The sequence below is a fragment of the Dipodomys spectabilis genome, unplaced genomic scaffold (assembly GCF_019054845.1).
Source record: "Dipodomys spectabilis isolate Male_0828 unplaced genomic scaffold, ASM1905484v1 ptg000190l, whole genome shotgun sequence".
Lineage (NCBI taxonomy): Eukaryota > Metazoa > Chordata > Mammalia > Rodentia > Heteromyidae > Dipodomys > Dipodomys spectabilis.
In genome coordinates this window covers 3,482,297-3,498,156 of record NW_024870867.1, presented here as the reverse complement: position 1 = coordinate 3,498,156, position 15,860 = coordinate 3,482,297, and the positions used below count along the sequence as shown (strand labels likewise).

Sequence of the window (15,860 nt, the reverse complement as noted above, 5' to 3'; positions counted from 1 at the left end):
CACCGGTGGCTCATGCCTGTAATCCTAGCTACTGAGGAGACAGATCTGAGGATCATGGTTCAAAGCCAGCCCAGGCAAGGAAAGTTAGTGAGACTCTTATATCCAATAAACCACTGGAAAACTGGAAGTGGCACTGTGGCTCAAACGGTAGAATCCTCGCCTTGAGCTGAAGAGCACAAGTACAGCACCCAAGCCCAGAATTCAAGACCCACGACGGACCAAAAAAAACCCACAAAAAACTCAGTGAAAGAGCTCCAGTCCAGAGTACAAGCCCCAGGACAGGCAGCAAAAAAAGAAAAAGAGAGTAAAGACCATTTTTACTGTTGGGGTGTACAAAAACAAAATGGATCATATTTCTTAGTCCCCTGACCAAGATCATTCTAATTTGTTGTTATTTAATTGTATAATATTTAATAGAAAAAATCTAAATAAACCTAGTTGCCTTTTTTTCCTATTTTTCTTTTTTTACACAATCAAGTGAAGACTTTTCATAAAAGACTGTGAAAATTAATCAAATCATGGAAGTTTTGAAAATAGTATTTTTATTCGTTTCTCTCCTTTTCTCTCTCAGAAAGAAAAGAAGAACTTGATCCTCTTTAGCTGTTAATTATGTTTCTGGAAACAGAGAAACCCTGAGGAATTCCTATTTGCTTTATTTTTAATCTACAAACCTCTCAGAGAACAATGGTGTACAGTTTCTAATCGCATTCCCTTTTTTTCTTGCTCTCCCTCTTTTTTATGGTACTGAAATCCAGGCAAATATTCAACTATTCTAGAAAGTGAAAGACATAGGAGAAAGCAGCACAGAGATGGCCTTTGGTTTCATTTTATGAAGACATTTAATCTTAATCTAGAGAGACAAGACCTTTGTTGGTTTGATTTTTTTTTCTTTACTGGGAGAAGTTCTCCTGGAACAAAGTACAGGTTTTCAGACAAGCCAGTTTCTGTAAGCTTGCCGATAACAGCGCTCCTGTTTCTATGCAGGTGCGATGGTACGTCAGGTGCATGTGTAGGGCTATAAAATACACAACCTTTGTAACCAGACACATCTAGGATACCCTTGCAACACAAGCACTGGCCAGTTCTGGTAAGCAAGCAAAATTTCCAGATTACTTAATCAGTCTTCAAGGTCTGTTCTATTCAAATGATCAGTTTTTGCTATTTAGCAGGAAGGCTCTCAGGAGAGGATGGGGAAAGGGAAATGAAACTTGTTTGTTTTTCTTCAGCTGCTGAACTGGCTTCATAGTTTTAGTCTCTCTTCATTGTAATGATAGCCGAATAAACTGGAGTTAACCAACGGTATCTCTTTAAAAATCCTTGCATGAGTACCACCAAGAGTTCTTCCTTGTATTATTTTAAAAGTTTCCTTATTCTGAAATAGAAACTTTTAATACAATATTGAAGTACATGGCTTGATTAAGTTACTTTTGAAAAGTAAAATCCTCTCTTGTGATGAAAAATGCCAATTGATCAATATTTATAAAACCTAGTTGTGGACATCTGATTGCATTCTTTTTAAGTCCACCGAAAGCCGCTGTGGTTAGCTGTCTCCTACTGGATCATCTGACCCTCAGCAAGGCATACTTCTTTTACTACAGACATAAAGTTGAACTAAACCAAGCAACATACAACTTCTTTTTACTTCTAACAGATTATTATCAAGCAACATAAAATAGCAAACCAGAATTTTTATTTTGAAGGGAGAGGATACTTGACAAAAGTAAACAAATAATTGAACTTAATAATAATTTGCCTCCCATTCAACACTAAGCTTGGCAGGCTTAAAATAGCAAAGTGATAAAATTATACTTTCTCTTTTTTATTGGAGATTCTTCTCCTCAAGCTTTTTTCCTGACCCTTTTTAAACCTCTTTTTATGTCTAAGATCCTTTGGATCCTCTTCTCGAGAAATATAACTAGAGGCTCAGAACATTATAGGATTTCAGAGCTTTATGAGCCTCTGATAACTGATTCCATAGAGCTTCTAGAAGCCTGTGGGACTCAGGTTACAACTATCCTCAACGGTGGCTCAGTCTCTCAGCAGTGAGACGCCCTTCCTTGTCCCGATTGGACTTTGTGACTCAGGTACATCTCTTTTTCCTCCAGCTAAAACTCTATCATTTCCTGGCCCCCCCCCTCCTTTTTTTGAGGGAGGGGTCGTGGGGCTTGAACACTGGGCCTGCGTGGTATCCCTGAGCTCTTCAGCTGAAGGTAAGCTCTCTACCACTTGAGCCACAGCAGCACTTCTGGTTTTCTGGTGGTTAATTGGAGATCAGAGTCTCACAGATTTTCCTGCCTAGGCTGGGTTTGAACCATGATCCTCAGATCTCAGCCTCCTGAGTAGCTAGGATTATAGGGTGTGTCAATTGCACAAAGGGGGTTCATTATATTTCCACACACTTATCTAATATACTTGGATCACTTTTTCTTTCACCTTACACCTCCCCCTCCTTAAAATCTACCCTTTCTTGATTCAGACTTTCAGGCACAGGATGACTAGAAGTTAAAAGTACAAGATGACACTCTGGCATGTTTCATAGCTTAGTAAGTTATGGGAACTTAAATTGAAACCCTTGTCAAGCTCTATGATTACTGCTTAACAAGGTTGTTTTTGGTTGTTTTGTTTTTTTACTGCCTGAGATAAAGGAAATAATAAATGCTTGATTTATTGTTCTGAAATGCAAAATTTTAATGTAATTTTGAAGTACATGGCTTGATTAGGTTACTTTTGAAAAGTAAAACCCTTCCCCCCTGACAAAAAAAAAATGCCAATTGGCCAGTGTTTATAAAGCCTAATTGTGGGGCTGGGAAGGTGGCTCAGTGGTAGAGCGCTTGCCTTGCATGCATGAGGCCCTGGGTTCCATTCCTCAGCACCACATAAACAGAAAAAGTGGCGCTGTGGCTCAAGTGGTAAAGTGCTAGCCTTGAGCTGAATTGCTGGACAGCAACCAGTCCCAGAGTTCAAGCCCCATGACAGACAAAAAAACAAACAAACAAACAAAGAAAACACCTCAAAACAACTAATTGTGGACATTTGGTTATATTCTTTTAAGTCCACTGAGAGCTTCTGTTGTCAGCTGTCCCCTGCCATGGCCACCTGACCCTCAGCAAGATGAGAGGCAATGAGTAAGGCTAACCTAGCATGACAAATCTTTGCAGTTCAGAGAGGAAACAAATATGTACATCACTTTTCAGAGGAAAATACTATAATGAGAAGGAAGAGGAACTACCTACGGAAACCTGGACATCTATAAACCTCTCCACCAAGCTGCTGTTGTCTTTGATGATTATACCTGCTCTCTTACATTAACTAGACTATTATAGCTGGCACAACTCTTACCAAAGCAAATCATGTTTTATTAATCTTTCAATTTTCCATGATACTTAATGCAATTAAGTACATCAACTTTCATGTTTGAATAGAAACAGTAAACAATCATTCGCTATATTTCTCTTCCTTTGTTACTATTTTTCTCTTTTGTGTGCTGGCACTAGGGCTTAAACTCTGGGCCTGACATTCTCCCTTACCTTTTTGAATCAAGAATGGCACCCTACCACTTGAGTCACACCTCCACTTCCAACTTTTTGCTAGTTATTTGGAGATAAGAGTCTCTTGGATTTGTCTTCCCAAGCTGGCTGTGAACCAGGATCCTCAGATCTCAGCTTCTTGAATAATTAGGATTACAGGTGTGAGTCACCAATGTCAAGCTTGTCTAGATAATTTAATTATTTTGGTGAAGAATTCATTATCAAATAGCAGAAGTCAAAAAGAAAAAAATACTTTAGAAAACCTTTAAATCTGAACGACATATGCACAATTATTTTTACTCTTGTGTGTGCATATACATATATATATATATATATATATATATATATATGATTGATTGACTGACTGATAGCAATATGTTTTTACTTGGTTTTACTTAAGAGCTGAGTTATCACTGAAAGAGCAACAGGCTAGGTGAGAATGGCCTGTGAGAAAGGGTATTAATGACAAGAGTCATCTGTATTCTACTTTACCTCTGATCTTTTTCAAGCAGTGTTTGCTCATTCACAATCTTACTTTCTTGTAGAGTTCAAATGTTTTGGGCTCAGAAGAATGCAAGGACAATTTTTTTGTGTGTTAGTTTTCATCTTGCTATTTATTGCATGCTTCAGCTTAGCTAGGACTAACAAATAGGATGCTATTTGAGTTCCATTATGGAACTGAGTAGTATGGCTCACACACAGCATCCTGTGCAGGATACTATTCTCTTTCAATGTCATCATAATATTCTGCCCACTGAACTTTCTTGAAACTGACAAAATTCTTGAAAGCTCTAGGTGGTGATTATCCTATGTACAATCAAAGAGCCATCAATTAGTATGTTTTGTCCAACTCTTGGTAAATGTCTTAATGTTCTGAACAAATCTACTAGGTTCTGAAAACTATGTTTTGCCATCCAGTTGCTTCTGAGGGGTTTTCTAGAAGACAGGATGTTACACTCAACTTTGACCCTCTGCCTCTTACACGTCACAGTGTCTTCCAACCTTGCTATTGCAATCAAAAAGGCAAAAAGACCTCCTCAGACGCTTTCCAGAGGTAAGACAATCTCCTTTGATTTTCTAATTCCAGTCATTTGGATTTTTAAAAAATATATAGTATCTTCACCCATAGTCTAGTCAGAAAGCAAATAATTAACTGAAAGATGCTTGCTGTATGTGATTTCAAAGCTTTTTTTTTCTAGCTTCTAGCTTTTTTGGTGGTTACTTGGAGATAAGAGTCTCCCAGACTTTCCTGCCCAGATGGCTTTGAACTGTGATCCTCAGATCTCAGCCTCCTGAATAGCTAGGATTACAGGCATGAACCGCTGGCACTCAGTTGTCAAATAAACCTAATCTAAAAAGAAAAGAAAGGAAAAGAAAAAGCCAAAACAATGAAATAGAAGGGAGTCATTATTTTAAACAGTGATCAAATTAACTTTCAGAACAAGAACAATTTAAGAAGGAAGGGGGATAGGGCAGGGGAGGAGGAGAAAGGAGGAAGTGGAAGAGGGGGAAGGAAAGAAAGAGAGAAAGGGGGAGGGGCAGGGGAGGAGAAGAGAGGAGGAAAGGAAGTAATGATTTACTTCATCTTTGTCAAAATAGTGAAGAACTGGTAGGATGTCTATAGCCCCTTATTTATTTGGTTACTCTCTTCCTTACTTGGTTACTCATTGTGCCAGTATAGGTGCTTGAACTCTCTAGTGATCACAAAGCTTTTTACTCATGGCTGAGCTCTGCTCTGTGACTCGAACCATACCTCAAGTTCTGGCTTTTGCTGGTTAATTGATTTGATTTGTCTGCCTGGAATGCTTTGAATCTTGACTCTCAGATCTCAATGTCCTCAGTAGCTAGGATTATAAGCATGAGCCACTGGCACTCAGCCTAGTCCTCTATTAAGGCAAGAAAATAACTTGGATTTTTTTGTATACAAGGATACCTAGAAAATTGTACATTACTCAACTCCTGAAGGTAACCAAATCCTTGCTATGACTTGAAAAGCAATTTCAGTGTTTTTAAACATTGTAATCTAGATTTATCATTTTTGACAGGTTTTAAATATTTGTATTTTTGTACTTACTGTCTTACTTCATTTAAGAAACAAATGTATCTTCATATGTTAAAAATTATACTTTTTTGTGGGGTTTGAACTCTGGGTTTGGGCGCTGTCCCTGCACTCTTCAGCTCAAGGCCAGCACTCTACCGTTTGAGCCACAGCGCCACTTCTGGTTTTCTAGTGGTTTATTTGAGATAAGAGTCTCACGGACTTTCCTGCCTGGGCTGGCTTTGATCCTCAATCCTCAGATCTCAGCCTCCTTGGTAGCTAGGATTACAGGCATGAGCCACTGGCGCCCAGCTAAAAATTATACTTTAAAATTCTCAAAATTGACTACTGTATCTCCAGATAACAGAAATAAGACCACAATTATTTATCCCTACATGGCTAATTGAAAATAATGAGTATAACCAGAAAGTTCTCAACTGCTGTTTGGAACTGTAATGTGAATGGAGCCAAAAAACAAAAACAGAAAACTAAAGCACAATTCAAATTCTAAAAACTGACTTACCTTCTAATTTATTTATTTATTCATAGAGGTGTTGTGTATCAATAAATGACCATCATTTACTTAGGTTTATTAATTCACCTTTAGTTTATTGATTACACAAACTGCACGTCTAAAAAAATATGTATTTTTCCAGAAGAAATAATTAAAAGATTTAATACTTTCCCAGATAGAACTTGTCATATAGCTTTCATTATAAGAACAATAACTATAAAAACAATGAGCTTAATAACTTTAAAACAGCCAGGGGCTGGTGGCTCATGCCTGTAATCTGAACTACTCAGGAGTCTGAAACCTGTGGATTGCAGTTCAAAGTCATCCCAGGTGGGAAAGTCTATGAGACTCTTATTTCCCATTAACCACCTGAAAACCAGAACTGACACTGTGGCTCAAGTGATAGAGCACTAGGCTTTAGCTGAAGAGCTCAGGGACAGTGCCCAAGCCTAGAGTTCAAGCTCCATGACCAACAAAAATAAATAAATAACCTTAAAACACCAAAAACTAAAGTAGTAATTGTCCTAAAAGCCTTCCACTATTTAGCTAAACAACTATAGTTTAGAATAGTACAGATGCTATAGAATCTGAAGACATCAGCACTCTGTGTGCCTGCATTTAATGGTGAAACCGGGGTAAGGGCAATAGCTAATGAATACAAGGTTTTCCTTGAGGTGACAAAATGACCTGGAATTATTTCGCAGTGTGTGATGTTTGTGCAGTGTGAGAATATATCAAAAATAATCCACACTTCCAAAGGGTGATTGGTATCAGTATGTAAAAATTATATTTTCTAAAATGTGTTGCCAAAGAACAAATTAAAAAAATACCAAACAATATGGAATGATCTTCTGCTTGCCTCATAATTTTGCCTCATGACTTCTGGCTATTAATTATCCCTGATATCAAAACCAGACACTGCAGCCTGGTAATGTCAGAAACACAGATGAAAATCTGGGCCAAAATTAGCCCCTTAAATACTTCTACTTTTACATTAGTCCAATTTTTTTCATGGATGGTTTGAGACAGTTCCTGAAAATAATTCACAATATTTCTGGATATTTGATGCATTCTTTACAGTGTCTTACTCTTTCATCTCAAAAATACATCCCCAACTGCTCACATCTCTTCTTTTTAGGCTAATTGGTTCTTGCTATTCAACATGTTCTATTTCCCTCTGCTCCAGTCTTGTAGATGTTTGTAATAAAGACCTGTGTTTAATTGTGTTTTCAGTAATGGAATTCCTACATCAGAGATTTTTTTTTTGTCAAAGCTAGAACTCAGAGGAAAACTTGGCAGTCATTTTTCTCACAATGTGCTGGGCCTAAGAAGAGGTCAGCATGTCTCTGTGCTTACCATACAAAGGGCACTTGGGAATACAGCCCAAAGGATTCCTATTAGTTTTACAAAGTAGACAAAGATTAACTGTTACTTTCTGCAGATTCTGAGAACCACAACTTTTGCATAAACCAAAGATGTCCTTTCAGCCACCATAGCAGCATTATTAAGTACTTACTGCATTCAAGGTCATGTTTGAAACGGGCTCAAATCCACACTATAACATAAAAGTGTACTACCCCTTCATATCCCATTATAGTTGAGGATTCTTTACTCTATATGTCAACTAGGAGCTTGGTACTTCTGTAAACTTTTGTATATTTCAAAGCTTTGCTGTAGACCTGCATTCATGCACTGATTTTTTTTCCTTCTTATTTCAGGATGGGGAGATGACATTACTTGGGTACAAACTTATGAAGAAGGTCTCTTTCACGCTAAAAAAAGGTAAAATGCCTCTCCATTAATTTAACAAACTATGCAGTTGTCTCATAGAAAATCCAAAATGTGAAAACATTGCATCCAGTAGCAGCAGAAGGCACATGTTTCTTAACTGTACATGGAACATTCTCCAGAATAAATCAGATGTTAGGGCATAAAACAAGCCTATACAAATTGAAGAAAAAATCATATCAAATTTATTTTCCAATGATAGCAATATAAAACTAGCAAGAAGCAAGGATTCCAGAAAGTCCCAAAATGAACAATATGTTCCTAAACAACCAATGGGCCAAAGAAAAAAATAAAAGGGAAAATTAAAACTATGTTGAGACAAATGAAAGTGGAAATTTAACATGCTAAAATTTATAGGATGCAACAAAAGCAGTTCTAAGAGGGAAATTTATAATAATATATGAAGAAAATCTCAAATAAACAATCTAATATGTCTCAAATAATTGAAAAAACAAGTACAAGCTAAGCCCAAAGTTAGTAGTAAGAAGGAAAAATAAAAGCTCAGAGCAGACCTAAGTTAAAAGGCAACTAGAGAAACTAGACATCAGCAAATATATGAACTGGATTTGAAATAGATGGTCAAAATCAACCAACCTGGCTGACAAGCTAAGAAAAAGAGAATAGAGTCAAATAAATAAAATCAGAAATAATTTTAAAAAACATTTATGTTACAGTATACAAAGAGCCTATTATGTAAGTTATATTCAACACATTCAAAAACATATATTTAAAATATACCAAGATTAAAGAAACAGAAAATTTAAACAAACCAATGAATAAAGAAATTTTATACATGAGCTTAAAAAAATCTACAAATAAAGTCTAGAATCTGTTATGAATACTACTAAACTTTAAAGAATTGATGCATTGGGCTGGGAAGGTGGCTCAGTGGTAGAGCGCTTGCCTTGCACGCATGAGGCCCTGGGTTCAATTCCTCAGCACCACATAAGCAAAAAGAAAAAAGCCGGAAGTGGTGCTGTGGCTCAAGTGGTAGAGCACTAGCCTTGAGCTGAAGAGCTGAGGGACAGCGCCCAGGCCCAGAGTTCAGGCCCCACTACCGGACCCCAAAAGAATTGATGCATTATCAAGTTCTTCAAAAAAATGAAATAGAGATAATAGTTCTGACTGAGGTCAGAATTATCCTCATACAAAGTCGCACATAAATGGTACAAAAACTCCCAGCCAATGTCATTAAAGAAAAGCAAAAGGAAAAAGTCAGACAAGTTGGAAACAGAAGTTAAGCAGTTCAGTCTGCCTACAGCCGAATAAAAACCTAAAAGGCTCCACCAAAACACTAACAGAACTAACATATGAATTCAGTAACGTATATAATCAGGATACAATAGCAATATATAAATTTTAGCAGTGCTTCCATATCTCAAAAACCAAGCCATGGTGATGCATGCCTGGAATCCCAGATGTGCTGGAAGGTAGAGGATCTAGGTCCAAGGCCCAACCCAGGCAAAAATCATGAGATAGAAAACAGAAAATAAAGCAAAGGGAGATGTAGTTTTAGTTGTACTGCAACTTACCTACCAAGCACAAAGCAACCTACTTCTGCCAAAAGAGAAAACAAAACAAAAACCACAAAAACATTTTCAATGTTAAAATCCAGATGTCCCTGAAAAAAAATATAAGGAACTCCTATTTAGGTTGCTTGCAAGTTGTAGTTTGGCACAGAATGAGCGGGTATGAAGATATTTGAATATTACTTGCCTTTTTGTAAAAGCTAGAATAAAAATGAAAATAATGAGCAGTATTTGACTCTTGTGAAATTCATTGGAATTTAACATTTTGTTCATAACATCCCTTCATCTCTGAAGATGTTACTTTCATTTACCTATTTATTTTTATGTGCACTTTCATATACAAATAATCACCTGCTAAGCTTGTTAAACAATGGTTCCTGGGCAACATTCTGATGATTGATTAGATTGGGTGGAACCTATGAATTTATATTTCTAATATGCCCTTTGTGATATTCATCAGGTGAATTGTGGAGCCCTACTTAGAACTGTTGTAGACAAATGGCTAAGACTTGTAAGCAGATGTTTAAGTCTTGTTGAAAGGACGCAAAGATTGTGTTTAAATTCCATTATATGGTTTGACTCAATGTCAATCACTTTACTAAATTCCACACTTTCTTTCTTAGTAACAAACCACTGATGGTTATTCACCACTTGGAGGACTGTCAATATTGCCAAGGTAATTTTAGTTCCTAAGACCTGTGTGTATGTGTGTGTGTGTGTGTGTGTGTAGAAAGAGTGGCTGGCAAGAGGAATTGAGGCACTCAGCAAATCCATTAAAAGAAAGGTAACTGTCAGAGTACCACTATCTTACGAAGATCCATAAAGATTACCAAGGTAGTTAGTGATCTATTAAATAATTTATTTCGGCTGGGATGTAGCTCAGTGGCAAAGTGCTTGCCTGGCAGGTGCAACACTTCAGGTTCAACCCATTACCAAAAAATAAATAAATGTTTATTTTTTTCTATGCCAATTGGTATGTGACATTCCTCTTCTAAAGACAGTGCAGGGGAAGAAAGGCAAGGAGGGAGGAAGGAGAAAAGGAAGGAATGAAGGAAGGAAGGAAAGAAGGAAGAAAGGGAGGGAGGGAGGGATGGAGGAAGGAAGGCAGAGAGAGAAAAGGAGGGAGAAAAGGAGGGGAAAAAAGAAAGAGAGGAACAATTGAGAAAGTTTCCTGAAGGAGCTGCTTTAATCAGTGAATCCAAGAGCTACATGAACTTATAAAACTTAAGAGTTCCTTAATGTGATGATCCCCTGATGCCTCCTGGACAGACCCTGTCACTCCTTGCTCTCCAACCAGGGACTAAATGACAAGGAGGACCAAAGAATTTCCTGAACCCAAGTAATTCACGCAAACAATGTAAAACGTTAGCCGTATTTTTCTATGATACATTGAAGATGTCTTGCTTCCTAAAACTAGCATTTGGGTTACCCCTACAGCACTAAAAAAAGTATTTGCCCAAAATGAAGAAATTCAAGAAATGGCTCAGAATGACTTCATCATGCTGAATCTTGTGGTATGTGAACATTTAATATTTTCTTAATATCATAATTTAATGGAAATTTTGACCAATCTCTTTTCCACAAGCCGTATTGCTAAGCATTATTTGATACAGATTATTACACAGAGCTGGAAGAGTTTAGGATGTACTGAAAATTCAATTTGCAGGAAATATTTTATATTGAATGTCAAAATGATCCAATTCGTAACACTCATTTCTTTCTTCTGTTAGCATGAGACCACTGATAAGAACTTGTCACCGGATGGGCAGTATGTGCCTAGAATCATGTTTGTTGGTATGTGTGTGAACTCACGGGTCACTTTACAAAGTCAGTAGGAATCTTAGCCATCTTGCTTTCATGCACTTTGAAATGCTAGTTTAAGGTTATTATTCTTTTTAAAGAGAAGACAGTTTGAAGTTACTGTTCACTAGTTAGTTCTATATCCAAATACACTGTATCTATTATTTATAAATTTTAAGCATTTTAAAAGCAATTTATGCTGCTAAGAAAATATAAAAATATTCTTTTAGCAGTGTACCAACCCAGATTAATTCAACTTGGTTGAATCAACAGATTAATTGACCATAAATTTACATGTATGAAAACTATAAATTTGGTTAGCATGCTCAAGAATAATTCCTCAAAGGCTATTTGGGACCTCTAGAATAGAGAGAAAGACAGAGTTATTCTCAGGGGCTTGAAGAAGTCCCAGCCTGGCACTGAAGCCTCACACCTATAATCCTAGCTACTCAGGAAGCTGAGATCTGGAGGATCTCAGTTCAAAGCAGATCTAAGCAGAAAAATCCACTGAAATTCCATTTCTGATTAACCAGCAAAATGCTAGATTGAAGCCATGGCTCAAGTGGTAAAGCACCAGCTGAGCAAGTAAAACAAATGAGTTTGCAAGTTTATGAGTTTGAATCCTGGTACAGAGAGAGAGAGAGAGAGAGAGAGAGAGAGAAAAGAAAGAAAGAAAGAAAGGAGGGAGGGAGGGAGGGAGGGAAGGAAGGAAGGAAGGAAGGAGGGCATTTAGCTACTCCAAAGGCTGTATATACTTTTAGTGGATGTGGACAGGGAGTCTCAGAGATCAGGCTTACACAGCATTATTACCAAATTTATCTATCTATCTATCTATCTGTCTGTCTGTCTATATTCTCTCTCTCTCTCTCTCTCTCTCTCTCTCTCAATCTATAAGGATCACTCATTTATTAATGAGTAAAGCAGTCTCTTAGGAATTATCTGTTTTCCTTTCAGACCCTTCTCTCACAGTCAGAGCTGATATAACTGGAAGATATTCTAATAGATTGTTCACATATGAACCTCAAGATGTGCCTGTATGTAAGTATTCATAAATTACCTTGGACAGTGGCACAAGCTGGCCCCTGACTATTAAAAGGGCCAACGATGACAACATCATTGCTACCCACAATCCACATGTGCTTCTGATATGCAAAATGTAAACTCCTAGCTGCCAGAGTCAGCTCTGCTTTCACAGGAATATCTGAAAGTTCTTAAGATCACTAAATTTTGAGATCACTGAAAACACTTTCATACACATTAAAATGACATAGACCTTGAGAAGCCATTCTCCTCATATCAGAAATCCCATGTTATTTCCTCCAGTGTTAATGAAATATTTACTCTGTCCCTAACATCTGTAAGTAGGTCATTATTAATGATATTTAAAAGGACAATGCCTCTTGACTCCAGCAATGAATGCCAGATCAGTTTAATAACCGATTAAAAAGAAAATGATACTCCCTCAAAGCTCCTCCAATACAATTGCTCATATTAAAAAAAAAATTGATGGCTGGGTGCTGGTGGCTCATGCCTGTAATTCTTGCAAGTCAGGAGACTGAGATCTGAGGATCATGGTTCAATGCCACCCTGGGCAGTAAAGTCCATGAGACTCTTATCTCCAATAAACCACCAGAAGGAAGTGGCACTATGGCTCAAGTGGTAGAGTGCTAGCCTTGGGCTAAAGAGCTGAGGGACAGTGCCCAGGCCCAGAGTTCAGGCCCCACGACTACAGGAAAAAAAAAAGTTGCTCAGCCTGCTGACTGATGTAAGTCCTAAGTTTACATTGGTTGGAGCATTGATTAAATCTATTCATTTATGAGGGCCTGTGTCAGATCCCATAGTTATTGATCCTTTCATTCCTAATAGCACAATTCGTGTTTACTGTGATTTCAGTGATAGAAAACATGAAGAGAGCCTTAAGACTTATCCAATCCGAGCTGTAAGGGATGGTGGAAAAGGCACCTGCAATCTAGGAGGTGAAGGATCATGAAGATAACCTCTGGATCACTGACAAATATGAATAGATATGGCTTTTGTAACATTACATTATTTTGATGTTTCAGTGTGCTTAAAATTGTTTTATGGAAATAAAGTATCTCAATATATATTGAAACCTAAACGTGAAAATGTAGTTTAGGGGCTGGGAAGGTGGCTCAATGGTTAGAGCGCTTGCCTTGCATGCCTGAGGCCCTGGGTTCTATTCCTCAGCACCACATAAGCAAAAAGAAAAAAGCCAGAAGTAGCGCTGTGGCTCAAGTGGTAGAGTGCTAGCCTTGAGCTGAAGAGCTGAGGGACAGCGCCCAGGCCCAGAGTTCAGGCCCCACGACCAGACCCAAAAGAAAGAAAATGTAGTTTAGTTTCTGCTTGCATCAGTATCAAAGAAAGCTTTTCTCCAGCCAAGAGTTATAGAGACTAAAGGATCCAAATAAGAAGTGCCTGCTCAGGTTGCTTCTGTGTTCTCCTTTCTTACTCACTCGATCAGTTCCTCTCATTTTAATTCTGCCCTCTCCACTGTTTGAAACCTGCCAGTGTCAGTGATGAATGACCCCCACACTACCAAAATACAGAGATGTAGTTATGTCTACTTCTTATGAGAACTTTGAGCAGCATGTTCCAGAGTTAATCACCTTCTTCCTTTAAATTAAGATTGACATTTAAAACCTAACTGCGGTATACTGAAAGTATATTTTAAAACTCAGCTGTGTATTTTCCTTAATCTAATTGTTGACTAGATACATTTAAGGCTTTAAATATTTTAAGAGAAGTACAACTGACTCAGGAAGACTAAAGCATTTCTCCAGCTAACTTACAGGAAAAGAAATCATACATCTATTGTGAAATTATCAAATATCCAACCACCAACTCAATCCTTCATAGAAAGTTTCCAAAGAGTTAATAGTCTTCTATTTTTTAAACAATAACAACAACAAATACCTGCTAATGAAAATCTCATAATCAATTCTTTTTTTTGGGAGGAGAGGAGTCCGGTCGTGGGGCCTGAACTCTGGGCCTGGGCGCTGTCCCTCAGCTCTTCAGCTCAAGGCTAGCGCTCTACCACTTGAGCCACAGCGCCACTTCTGGCTTTTTTTCTTTTTGCTTATGTGGTGCTGGGGAATCGAACCCAGGGCCTCAGGTATGCAAGGCAAGTGCTCTACCACTAAGCCACCTTCCCAGCCCTAATCAATTTTTTTTAACCCATAGAATTTATTGCATGTAAAAAAAAATCTGAATTTTTTTTTTTTTCCTGTGCTAGTACTGGGGCTTTAATATGTCACTGTCCCTTGGCTTTGATGCTCATGGCTGGTGTACTACCAGTTGAGACACAGTTCCACTTCCAGCTTTTTGCTAGCTAATTGGACTTTCCTGCTGGCTTCCAACCTCTTAATTCTCAGATTTCATCCTCCTGAGTAGCTGGGATTACAGGCATGAACCACTAGCTCCTGGCTGAGTATTACTTTTATATGAGGCACACACACAAAGACTGTTATAGACATATGATTCATTCCAGTCTTTGATGTGTCCGTTAAACAAAAATGGGGAGGGGATGGGAAGGGAGAAGAGAAAGAAAGGAGAGGAGGGTTTAAAAGAAGAGAAAAAAAGGGGAGAGAAGGGAAGAGCAGAAAACAGGAAGAGAGGAGAGGAGAGAGAAGGGGAGAAGAGAAAGGAAGAAAATAGGAGGGGAGAAAAAGGGAGTGGTAGAAGTATGTGGGGGAGGGGAAAAGAAGGGAAGAGAAGGGGAGAGAAGTCACACCACTTAATGAAATCAGGATTCAGATCCAACACATTTAGCTCCTATGTTCTTACACTGCCATATTATTCCACTTTTGATTTCTATATTGTGAATACCACAAGAATACACCAAACTAACATTATGCAACATCTTAAATTATTATTTCCTTTATTAAAGAAAATCTAATAACAGTGATTTCAATTGCATGTTTATAGCAACAATCTTAAGCTACCACTTCCAATAAATCAAAGAATATTTCTATCACCCTCTGTGATCCGAGTTACTCTGATGGCCCAATCTGCGACTCTTGGGAAGAAGAAGAGGAGGGACAGGCTAAATTTCAGTATCCCATAAATACACAGCACCATCAAGAACTTACTGTTGCTGCCCTGGTGTGATACTGCACACCTGTAATCCCAGATGCAGTAGAAGCTGGAAATCAGAGTTTGAAGCCAGCTAGGCAAAAAAAAGAAAAATCAACAAGACTCTAACTCAACAAAGAAGCTAAGAAGCTAAGTATGGTGGCATGCACCTATAGTCTGTTGTCCTAGCTACAATAAAGGGGTTGGTAGGGGGATCCTAGTCCAAGTCTGGTTACAAGCAGAACTGTGAGGTCCTAATGGATGATGATGATGATGATGATGAAGAAGAAGAAGAAGAAGAAGAAGAAGAAGAAGAAGAAGAAGAAGAAGAAGAAGAAGAAGAAGAAGAAGAAGAAGAAGAAGAAGAACAAGAAGAAGAAGAAGAAGAAGAAGAAGAAAAAGAAGAGGAAGAAGAGGAAGAAGAGGAGGAGGAGGAGGAGGAGGAGGAGGAGGAGGAGGAGGAGGAGGAGGAGGAGAAGGAGAAGGAGAAGAAGCAGAAGCAGAAGCAGAAGAAGAAGAAGCAGAAGAAGAAGAAGAAGAAGAAGAAGAAGAACTGCAAGTATGCTTCGCAA

The 15,860-nt window shown here is 38.1% G+C and overlaps 1 protein-coding gene across 1 annotated transcript; it reads left to right on the top strand.

Moving 5' to 3' along the window:
• Nucleotides 1-959: 959 nt before the first annotated feature.
• Nucleotides 960-13,139, top strand: Agr3 (anterior gradient 3, protein disulphide isomerase family member). The gene is made up of 8 exons (XM_042695841.1): nt 960-1,087; nt 4,418-4,581; nt 7,798-7,861; nt 10,020-10,072; nt 10,834-10,910; nt 11,127-11,190; nt 12,151-12,234; nt 13,090-13,139. The coding sequence occupies exons 2-8, from the start codon at nt 4,476-4,478 to the stop codon at nt 13,137-13,139; spliced, it is 498 nt and encodes a 165-aa protein (XP_042551775.1). The 5' UTR covers nt 960-1,087; nt 4,418-4,475.
• The last annotated feature ends 2,721 nt before the right edge of the window (nt 13,140-15,860 follow it).